Here is a 12,014-nt window from a genome sequence, read left to right as displayed (position 1 = left end):
GTTGATTGATACATTATAGCAATGCAAGTTTTAAACATTTTCCTTTACCAGGTCGGCCATGTTAATGAAAGAAAAAAAAAAAGCTTGACGAAATCAAATGTATTAAACAGCAAATGAGCTACAATCCTCCACAGTAAATAACCTGTAATGTTAATAACATCTTTACAGCAGTTTGATTTTAAAATGATTTTCATAATTGAGCGCCAGTTGCTGAAAACAGCTGCTCAGCTGGAGCAGCCGTTCACAAATGCTGTCGCACAAACTTTATCCATGCAAGAAACATGTCTGCATTTACAGCCATCTCTAAAATGTATTTATACTGAGAGCAGAGCGTCGCTGATACACTTCATCACTTCAGTTTTGTTGTTGTTAGAAGCTTGTAATCAGAGTTCTGCTGAGGCCTTCAGAGTGACAGAGGAGCAAGGCATTGTATTTCTGTTGGTAACTCTCTTTTTATATTGTTGGTCAACTAATAGCGACACTTTTAATTATACAACCCAGTGCAATAATATAAATGGCTTTTAGGAGGGATTGTCTGACTATATGTACCATTATTCCCATATTAAAAGGACATCATGCCTCCTCTACTGCTAGCTTTTCTCTTCACCTTCCACTTTTGCCATTTGGATTGACTACAAACATGTTTAATGTTTAGTATGGTTGGATCGTGGGTCCTAAAACCTAGTCCATCATGCATGGGGCTTATTCATAAGATGCATGAATCAGTGCATTGGGCTATTTGTCGTGGTCCTTGAGCTGGCAGTTTTTGCCATGTGCAAGAGTGCATTGTCTGATCATTTACCACTGTTGCAATGCTTGGTCTGCAAAAATGTTTAGCTGAATGCTAGGACCCAAGTTTTCTGAGCAGAACATGCCATTATAATGAGAGAAGTGATGTAAACCTCACCTGTCATTGGTTTCAATGTCACAGCTGATGAGCATATATTTTATTGTGTTTTAAAGTGTCATCGGTATTTATCTAATTTTAGCCAGTCAGAGGTAACTGGAGACAGTATTTGAAGAGGCCTCAGAACTCCTCTCAGAGATTTTATCTGTCCACAGCACTAATTTGACTTTTTAATATTCGATATCCCATGATCTGAATATAAAAGCCCACATTGTTGTATTGCATTCTAAGCTTGTCGGAGTTTGAGAGAAACTGGAGCACACACTGCAGTCACACATCCTAGTCTCTCACCTTTTCCTTTTCACCATACTCTGTTCTCTCTGCTTCTCTCTTTCCTTTTCTCTCTGTCTGTGCACACTGCAATCCATGTATTTATTTTTAATATCATTCTTCTCCCTTCCCTTCTCGCTGGTGCTCGCTCAACACAAATGGCAGCAGTTGAGAATGACGTTGCCATCTCCTTGGCAACCCTGTGGGCTGGTGTGTGTGTGTTGAGGGAAGCTGGGGGGGAGGTGTTGATGACAGAGCTGAGGGAACATGAGAGAGAAATGGGTGGATGAGGAGAGAATAGGTAAAGCTGGTTGGTTTATTCATAAGCACACTGTTACTGGCTCTGATTCACAAATTTTCCTGTAGCGCCTCCCTACCATTAAGCCAGGACAGTCTGCTCAGCCATGAGATTTGCGGTTGACACTTGCGTTAAATGATTGTCTTTGCTTTCGAATCCAAATTTACACCTTGTGCGCAAGAATACACTGTAAGCAAGTAAATGAGAGAGATCATTTTGAAAGGAGTCAGGCCTCCATTGCAGTGTGGCTGTATCCTGTGCTGCTGTGTGGTCGGCTTGTGTAAGCAGAGTGGGGCTGGGGCATGTGGGTGTCCTTGTCAATGATGTAGTGCAATGCTGCTGATGCTGCTGCTGATGACGCCTTTGCTGTTGCATTGCCTGGGTCTTTCCCACACTGGGAATCCCTGCCTCGTTTGTTCACTCATCTTATCTATTCAACAGCACAGCATTGTGGTACAGGCAGGGACACGCATGAACGACACTCATCCACACCACATGCATACATGCTAGCAGTTCCATTTCTGAGGCCTGTGCCCGCTTGTGCTTATATCACTACTGCATATATGTATGCATGCAGGACTAGATATGTGCTTTTCATTTTTATTTCAACAAGAGTGCACAGATTATGCTGTTTTTGACCCTGTGACACAGAAAACATATACTTGTAGGACCAGTGTATTGTTGTTCAGCAGTGACTAGGTGCCTGTATGTTTGTAAGACACCAGCATTCACCAAAAAGCAATTTTTGGTTCTGTTTTTGTTGCAAATGTGGATTTGTTTGATGTAATTAGAGGATTTAAATGTAGTCAAAATCATCAGAATTATTTCTATCATTTTTATTGCTGATCATTAACCCCAATATATGTTTTTTGGTGTGATGAAAGTTAAATTAAGAGGAGTTTTCAATGCAGCAATGGAGAAAAAGGGATTTTTGAAAAGCTAATGCATGCATATATTTTGTGTGTTTTAACCAAAGGTGATGAGTTGATACAGAGAAGGTCAGACTGACGGCTGTGATCTGGTTCTAAGTCAGCACTGCATTCTTAGTTGTGTGGTGAAATGCCAATATGATGGCTGGCCTCATTAGGGTATTGGCAAGGGTGTTTGTACCCAGAATGCTAAGGGCATTTGCAGTACATTTCCGTATAGTTCTTGGCTGTTAATAGTACTAGCGACAGTTGAAATTTCAGTAGTTTTCTGGCTCTGCTAGATGGTACAGCTTTATGCTAGGGTGAATTTTTGAAGGGGAAACCACATCTTTACCATGCTCTCTCTCAATGGTGCTCACACCATAGTTGTAGTTTAACCAGTGCCAAAGTCAAATAATGAACGATTTATCAGATTAAACCTTGTTTTAAATGGTAGCGTTTCACCAGTCGACTCTGAGCTTTCGGCTGCTTTGTCCCCCACCCTGCTAGAATTAGGAGCAGCAGCAGCAGCAGCGATGAGTCACTCAGTGTGTGAAACATGACGTCATCCGTGTCTTCCTCTTCTGCTCTTGGTGTTCAGGGCTCCTGACTGGAGGACAGACCATGCTGCTGCACTAAGCCGGAGGGAGAGAGGAGAGAAGAGAGAGAGGCCCCAGAGGACCGCTGAGGTGGTGGCTGGCCTGTTGGTGTGCCCCTCCCCCTTGTCTGGCTGGCTAACTGCTGCCTCGTCAGTTCACCTGATCACTGTAAATATTATGTTTCTTCACATGTGCATGTTTTTTTTGTAATCTTGTCTTACTAAAGATGTGTATTTTGGAACATATTTGTACTCATGTTGGTAAAAGTGAACTTCAGAATCTTTAAATGTTTGTTTTATGAGAAAATGTATCTTTGGAAAAGTGTGTTTTATAACAGTTTTATGAATGGAATGATGTAGTTACAGCTTACACTTAAATGCGTTATTGACTAAAAAGTCAAAGTGATGAAACCGTCTTCCTGGGTATGATTTTTCTTGTTCAAGACCTTCTGTTTTCATTTCCCCACTAGCCCTCATCTCAATTTATCCTGTTGGATAAAAACATCATCCGTTAGAGTTGAGTTGCCACTAGGGCCAGTGTAAATGTAATATTGAGTCATGTTACGATCTGACTGTCGTTTACTTTTTGTTCTTACATTCAAAGTAAAATAACTTTCAATACTGGTTTTAAATTGCTGCCAATAACTCTTAATTAGTAGACGACCATGTAGGTACATGCACTGCATTATTTCTAGATTTTTCTTACCAAATGGCTTTTTCTGAATGTGTGGTAAAACAAACACGATAAAGAGTTAAATATTTATGTTGCAGGGCACAATAATTACTACCTGTAATAACTCAGTACACTTACTGTTTTTCAAATTGTTTTGCCTTTTTTTCCCATTTTTATGTTTCTTTCCCTGCAGCACCACCCTAAAATCTAAGGCTTGCTATGGACTGCACTTCGCCCCCTGCTGCAGCCCAGCCCAACACACTACCTTAGTGGTTTCCCCTCAACTTTCTGTGTGTGGTTCCTATCCAGACTCACAGGATAGAGTCCAGCACAGATCTGGTACCACCTACAGGTAGGTGGTGTAAATGTATACTTGCACACAACAAATTTATATGTCTTTGGGTTTTTTTCCTCAGCATTCTCTTTGGTGTTTATTGTCATAATATACAAAAGTTCTGTCAGAGCTTTGAATTATTTTCTCTTATCCCCTCCCTCTTTTATCTCAGCCACTCCTGGGTCCTCCACCCAACCCCCTCCCCACTCCCACCCTCTCCCCCTCCCTTAAGAAGATGTCAGTGAGCCTGACAACAGACATTCAGCAGGAGGGAGAGAGTGGGCCACTTATCGAGCCCTGCAGTCGAGGCAAGACCTCCCCTCAACCACAGGGCACAAAGGAAGGGACAGGAGAGGGCCTGGAGCCTGACGATAGCGCCCCACAGGATGCACAGGTACGAGGAAGTGACCATGTGTGAGTGTTGGTGCTAGATATATTGAAAAGTAACAAAGGCATAGAGATTGGCGGTGGCGAAAGCAGATGCAGCAACAGGTCTCCTGCAGCTTGTGGTAATAATCCAGGCTGGATTCTGCAAGATGGCCAAAGCGAGTAATGCTTCTACAGGAACTGGATTCTTCTGAATGTGAAAGCTGATAAATTCAACTCAACTTTACTTTCAAACTACCTGTGTTGTGGCATTGTAGCCAAGTTTCCTCACTGTGGGTTCTCTGTGCACAGCACTGCAGCCACCGAGCTAGCTTCTACCGTAACCTGCAATGATAGGTATTTTGGGAACATTAGTTAATTATAGTGTCTTAATAATTTGCAGATTTGCAGCAGGCAAGATATTTTGAGTACAATTTTATTTATATTCTGCTTGTTCTAAGATTTAAAGGCAAATTGGCTTTACGCCTTAGACAGACCCCATCAACGTCCATTTTTAAATCTCATCTTAAAACTCACTTTTATTCCCCGGCTTTCCATCCAGCATGAGACATTGATTTTAATTGTTTTCAGCGCCTTTATTGTGTATTTCCGATTTTATTTGTTTTTAGTGCCTTTATTGTGTTTTTCTGATTTTCTTTGCCTTATTCTGGATGTACTTTGTTTCAATCTGTGGTTCTTTAAAGTGCTGTATGAATAAAATTGGATTGGATTCTAGGAGATGCACTGAATTTAAACGAAGAACCATCTTATTTTAACTATTATTTTAATGCAGATTTGTGCATTAGCAGACATGTAGTACAACATGAAAATGAAAGCGGTGCTATGTGGAAGCGCAGTAAATATATTTTGACTCTAAAAGTATGAATAACCCTAATTGTGATCTCAATATTGATTAGCATATTTGTGTTTACCGTTGTGGCCACAGTTATCATAGTCATATTTTGGCTACACAAAGTGTGCTGTTGACTAAAGGGAGATACTGTCGGCAGGGCCCTGCAATTGTTGTCACTACACAAGGCAACTTCACTACCTTGAGTGAAAAATTTGAATTTTATATAAATGCAAAGCTTGAATTGAATAACACGGAAAGCAAAAACCGGTTTTGGATGCTTAGAAACATTCTAAATGGTTTACGTTCAAAATAAGTCTTCACAGTAAACTAAAATGTCATTATTCAGCTTTAGTTTTTTCCTTTGCAGGTGCATTCACCTCCTAAATAGCCCTAATCATTCTGGAATTATTAATTCTTTTCAAATAGATGTGTTAAAGTCATTAGATGACAATTCCTGTGTTTTTTCATATTCATTATATATATGTATAGCAGAAAAGCAAAATGTCACCTTGTCAGCTGTTGTGAAGCATTAGTTTACAGTTCAAGTCATTGCATTAGTTTAGGATTTTGTATTGACGTTTTTATCAAATTGTGTAATTTCAGTGGTAATGGTACCAACTACCTCATTCCTGATATCGTGACATCCCTACTCTGAAGTCGCATTTTTTTTCTGCTCTGTGTGTGATGAGCCCCACCCTCGTTCAACCAGGCAGCAACACAGAGATCAAAGACTTGGAGAGAGAAGCAGAGATCTAAAAATTACCACTGACACCCTGGTTTCAAGTGGCGTCCCTTGTCAGCAACATGGATCACGTTATTGTATTTATCAGAATGATAACGATATTTTACATTTTCTTGTTTACCTGGTGATAACATTTCAGCCACAAATAGATGATCTCTCTGTCAATGTCTTTAAAAATGATTTTAGACAGAAGTGCTTTTATATTGATGGATGTGCATCTTGAGAAACCCCATCAGCCCAACCCTGCTGACACTTAAGCAACCTGTAATCTGTCAGATGTCTTTAAACCCACTTGTTTGAGCATTTACTAGATCAACAAGTCTGATTTCTGTGTGTGCACATTAGTATTATTATTACATTTAGTAAAATAACTTTTTTTTTTTTTGCAGAAGCGGGCTCCTAACCACAGCCATGGCAGGAAAAGAGCCAAGGTAAGTCATTTTTAGACAATAATGTATCATTTTGGTTATTTTATACTCAGGAAGATGAGTATGTGATTTTGCAAACTCGCCCAAATAACTTCATGGTCTTGCTCCTTGAGTTAACCCTGTTGCTGGTTGGTTGTATAAGATGACCTTACATTATTAACGTTCTAATCCTCTTATCGACTCTGGACCACCTGCTTTTTAATCATTGGCATAAAATTTTTAATCCGACAAAAGGGTTAAGAGTAGGTGTGTTGGAATGACTGAAGTTATTACATTATAACCAGTGAAATTAGTTCAATAGATGTTGTTTTTTGCTAAATAAGATTTAGAATTTGGGTCATATGTCTCATCAGCAGCGTGAGTGAGTTAAGTAGACACAGTAGAACTGCACCTTTATCAAGACTTCAGTTGTAGGTTTGCTAAATATTCATCACTGTATAAATGAATTATTAACTAGAGCTGGTCAATTATTGCATTTATTAAGACCGACAATTATTTTATCACACGTTAAATGATTATTATGAAAGTCCGTTGCTCACTAGCTTTCAATACACAGACAGACAAACCATGGGTGACAGGAGGGCTAGATGTTAATCAGTACTTGGATGGGCATCATCACATCTAAACTAGCAGTGGAGGGAAGCTTCAGCAGACTGGTTGGATGCAGCGCATGGTAGAAATGGAGAAACACTAATACAAGACAAACTAACAAAGGCAGGCTGCATTCAGATTAGTATTGTGGAAGATGTCGGTCTGAGGAACGTTGTTGGGAACACAATGAATGACGGCACGTATGAGCCTCAACTTGCATCACTGGAAGGTTTTTTTATGAGTGTGACGATATAAACTGGGACTATAGTCCCCGACGCAGTGGTCATGGGTTCGAGTCCGTCCCACAGCCATTTGCTCTCCGCCCCACGTTTCCTGTCGCTATCCGCTGTCCTATATATTAAACCCTAAAAGGCCAAAAAAATAAATACAGATATGGACTTGACAGACTAAAACGTCTTCTGCACAGTCAGTCCCAGCTGTGTACTTTGCTGTGCTGGACCACTTCACCTCACTCTAACAGGGACAGCTGCTACTGAACATAGACTGTTTCTGCTGCTCCCTGATGAAAGAAAAATGTTTCTGCTGGTACCCGTTCAGAGAAAAAATAAGAATCCAGATATATAAATGTTGCTATTATTGGAAAGGTTACTGTTCTAACGTTATGATTGTGTCTCTGGACTCTGAGGGTAACTCATTTTTCTATTACAGACCAGATAAAACGTTAATGCCTTTTCCATGGCAAATAGCTTTGATTTAATTACATTAATGTTTAGGTTCAGATTTACAAGAAATATTTTAGCTGCTACTGTGTGAAAGGAAGACTGCTGTTAAAAAGCACTTTGTTTAAAGTGTTTACAAATCAAATGTTACTGTATTTATGTTCATATAGCAGTACTTTAAGAATAAAAGTGCAGAAATCATTACTTTTAAATTCATTACTTAATTCTATGCATAACAATGCAAGTAATCATAATTAATCACAATTTAAAAATGTATTCGTTGCGCAGCACTATTATTATCCCCCGCCTCCATGAAGTGGAAAAGGGGGATATAGGTTTGGCCTCCGTCCGTCTGTCTGTGCTTCCGTCCGTCCGAGATGAAGGGGACAGCTTTTCTCGGAAACTATTACAGATAGGAATACGAAATTTAGTGTGTACCTTCACACCATGGACACCTTGATCAGGTTCGAAAATGAGACCTGTGTGATAATATTTAACAGAGTTATGGCCCTTGATCACTATTTTGGATATAGACTCATAGACATACATAGACATAGACATCACATGTGGCGGGGGATATTGATGACCATGTCGTCTTGTTAACATTAACTTTGTCATGAGTTGCTGTTATTTGACTTTCACTGAAGAAGTTTACAATTATTTCTTAACATCTATGTAGATGTCAAGGCAGCGGTTGGTTGTACTTGATCATGAGAGTTTGACACGTCCTGCTTAACTCGCCCAAAATGTCACTTGTAAAAAGGATTAAATCAAATTACTTTTGTCACATTGAAACCATTTTCTTGAATTTGGCTCAGCCATCTTTGTTTGCTCTTGGTTTTAGTACATAATCCACAAAGGGACAGTGTACGCATCAGCTATGATGTATTGAAGCTCTGTGTGTTCTCTGTGTCTCAGTTCAGCTCCTCCTCCATTCCTCTGAGAATGCTATTACCAGTCATTATTCCAGGATTTATGTAACCTTTACACTCTTGCAAGGGCTTGAGACATATTTAGGCCTGTGTTTATGCCCCGGAAACACAAAGGAATAGCAAGATGTTGTGAGCTGCAGCAATAGACTTAACTTTTAAAACTGAGTAAAGAGATTTTCTCTCCCTCGTAAAACATCAGGTGATCTCACACAAAGCTACATATGAGATTACGCCTGTTTCACCTCTGGTGTCGAGAGTGATGAAATAGAATATCTGTTTTTTTTCAGTAACAATTCTGACTTAGAGTTTTTGCAGGAAATAGATTTTTAAAAATATCAAAAATTTAAATGCAAGCACATCATCGTTTACTGTTACTATTGCTCATTTTTTATGTTGAGGAATAGAAATGATTAGCGTTAGCATTGTCTGCCTATATTTTGTCTTGCGTTTACTAGAAGTTATGAGCTGTACTGTTTCCTGCTGTACCACAAATCATTGTAGTTTACAGGGAACAGTTTTGTGCATGTCGACATTAAATCTGTCTGTTTCAGTCTAATGCCAAACTGAAGCTGGTACGGAGTCTGGCAGTGTGCGAGGAGTCCTCTGGTCCGTTCTCCAATGATGGACCTCCAGAATCGGTACCTTTCCTCTTTTCTAACCATAACCATTTACGATAACCTTTGTCCATAACACGCTGTCATCCCAGCATTTAATTTTTTTCCTTGTCTGCAACACTGATTTTTGTAGGATTAACAATCCGTAATAGCCTAAACAAAGTTAGAATGATAAAACTGGCCATCTTTTCTTATTGGAATGTGGTCCATGTCCAGGATATCATCCAACTTCACATCAGCTGTCCATCAGACAAAGAGGAGGAAAAGTCCTCAAAAGACGAATATGAAAATGAAGAGAAGGAAAAGAAGGACAAGACTCCCCGAAAGATGCTGTCACGTGGTAAGATGCTCATTTTTCTGGTTACATTTGTTTTGTAGCTTGCTGTGCTTGTCCTCGTATCAAGTGTGAATATCGGCTTTGATGTCATGTTAAATTCTACGCAAGACTGAAGATACTGTACACAAATACCCTCTGTGTCAGCTGTCTGTTACGCATTAGTACATTTTAAAAAGGCTTTGCTGTGTAATGACTATTCCATGCAAATGCAATGGCTGCTGTTTGTTTGATATCCAAACTCATTTTAAACTCTTTTTTATATATAATTACCTAACGACCTCTCTCTCTGCTGAGGCCCTCAGGTGTCATTAGACTGAGAGCAGTAGAGATGAAATGGCTAGCCCAACTGTCTGGTGTTGTGGAAAATAGTGGAAAATGATCCCCTGGAGGGTGTGTTTGTGTGTGTGTGTGGGGTAGCATAGAAGAACTGCTCGATGGCCTCTAACGCTATTTGCTTCGAATGTTTATCCTTCCTGAACAACCTTGAATGTCGTTGCTGATGTGTTTTGGTACCATTTTAGGAGCTCTGCGCTGAGTTTGCTCTTTCTTCTTCACCTGCACTTTGTGAAAGTGTCACACTCTCTTTCTCTACACATTTTTTTCAACTTTTTCTCCCACTCACCTGCTTGTTTTCTGTTTTTTCCTCATTCTTGCAGACTCCAGTCAAGAGTACACTGACTCCACGGGCATCGATGTTCACGAGTTTCTGGTCAACACACTGAAAAACAATCCCAGGTATGAAAATACTGAACGCAGCAGTACGAATAAGAGGAGCACAACAGTAAATTAAGTAGCTGGGATAGAGTTGTCTTGTTTATATTCAGTGATTTAATAATTTACTTATTTAAATATAGTTTGAACTAAATGGTTTTTGGGGTACCAAACTATGCATTTTAATTCTTTATTTTTCATTAAAAATGAGATCTTTTATGTTCATTTATTAAGTAATTGCAGTAAATCCATATTTACTGCAGATGCATCGACATAACGTCGAATCGTTTAATTTTCCAAAAGAACCTCTATGTAGAACAGTGTTGAAGAGAAAGATCACAAGGGTACTTGCATTTGCTGTCAAGTAAGAGAAGTGGCAGTTAAAGTCCTGACTTTTATCCTGTCTAAACATTTGTACATAAATTGTTGATAAAAGTTGTCATGTACCTGCAGAAAACGTCAAATTCCTGCATTCAGATGTTAAAAGACAAATAAAAAATGCAGGAAGTACTTAGGAGACATCTTTGCAAAGTTTTGTATGATATCATCATAATGGCACAGCGGCGGTATGTTTATTGCACTCTAGTCACTGAGTCACTCCCCCCTCTGATCTCTCTTCCTCACTCTCTCTCCCCCCTTTGGCCCACCAGGGATCGAATGATGCTGCTCAAACTAGAACAAGATATCCTGGAGTTCATTAATGACGACAAGTAAGCCACGTCCTTCGTAACACTCACTTGTGTTTAAATTTAGCTCTCCTGCATCCATTCCTTGTTATTTATAGATTGCTTAGCTAATGCAATCAATATGTCAAGTTGTAGTTGACGCTCTGTATTTATCCCTTATGGACAGGTTTAGGCTGACTGTCTCTTGCTGTAGCCTTGTAGTGTTGTTAGACTTAGGTCTTTTGATTTGAAGTCATTCTAAAAGTGAAAATTGAAAAATAAATAAGGAGGACAACAAGTCAACAAAATGTATTACAGTCATGACAAAAATGGTAGAACTGAAGTATTTATCATTGTTCAGAAAATCTCTAGAAAATGGTTTTGTTTGATTGAGAAAGCCCAGGGAAACAGCTGTTTTAATGTATTAATTTATATGTAGAATTAAAACCCTATTTATCATCATTTTAGATGTTAAAGAAATGAGAATAAACAGAACAGAAAGAAAAAAGCATCGTAGTAATTTAGCAGTTAAGAATTCTTTGCAGTGCTATGTTGAAATAACATGCTTTTATCTTTTTTTTTTGTCAGTAACCAGTATAAGAAGTTTCCTCAGATGACTTCTTATCACCGTATGCTGCTGCATCGTGTGGCTGCCTACTTCGGCATGGACCACAATGTGGATCAGACGGGCAAGGCTGTCATTATCAACAAGACCGGCAACACACGCATGTGAGTGTGCACTCTGATTTTAGTTCAAACTAAGAATGATGTAGTTACTCAGAAAGCGAGCCTACCAACCTGGTTACAGTTGGATGCAAAAAGAGAAAACATGAAAAGCTGGTAGTGAAACACACTTAATACAGACTTTTCTCATAGAAGTGTAATACGTTGTGTCAAGGGAACACACAGTAGGAAAATACCGACTTTTTACCCTGCTCCTAATTAAAAACTGTGGATTTTTATGGTGAAAAGTAATACCAAATTTACTGATCTTACCATAGCAGTCATTGCTTTTAGCAAAGGCAGAGTCCCAAGGTACCAGAAAAACATATTTTGAAACTTTCTTTTCAACTGCTCAATACCATCATTTGAACCAGGAAAAAAAAG

The 12,014-nt window shown here is 39.2% G+C and overlaps 1 protein-coding gene across 10 annotated transcripts in view; it reads left to right on the top strand.

The window, feature by feature from the left end:
* LOC110957849 (R3H domain-containing protein 2) overlaps positions 1–12,014 on the top strand; it is a 60,507-nt gene that overhangs the window by 21,001 nt on the left and 27,492 nt on the right. For all 10 annotated transcript variants that reach the window (XM_051948189.1, XM_022204992.2, XM_022204673.2 and 7 more), the window contains 9 exons: positions 2,985–3,150; positions 3,848–4,006; positions 4,161–4,382; positions 6,339–6,380; positions 9,132–9,218; positions 9,411–9,534; positions 10,188–10,266; positions 10,893–10,952; positions 11,496–11,636. In XM_051948189.1, the coding sequence (XP_051804149.1) occupies positions 4,224–4,382; positions 6,339–6,380; positions 9,132–9,218; positions 9,411–9,534; positions 10,188–10,266; positions 10,893–10,952; positions 11,496–11,636 (692 nt within the window). In that variant the 5' untranslated portion in view covers positions 2,985–3,150; positions 3,848–4,006; positions 4,161–4,223. The remainder of the gene's footprint in view (positions 1–2,984; positions 3,151–3,847; positions 4,007–4,160; positions 4,383–6,338; positions 6,381–9,131; positions 9,219–9,410; positions 9,535–10,187; positions 10,267–10,892; positions 10,953–11,495; positions 11,637–12,014) is intronic.

This window comes from Acanthochromis polyacanthus, chromosome 5 (genome assembly GCF_021347895.1).
Source record: "Acanthochromis polyacanthus isolate Apoly-LR-REF ecotype Palm Island chromosome 5, KAUST_Apoly_ChrSc, whole genome shotgun sequence".
Classification (NCBI taxonomy): domain Eukaryota; kingdom Metazoa; phylum Chordata; class Actinopteri; family Pomacentridae; genus Acanthochromis; species Acanthochromis polyacanthus.
This window is presented reverse-complemented; position numbering and strand designations above follow the sequence as displayed.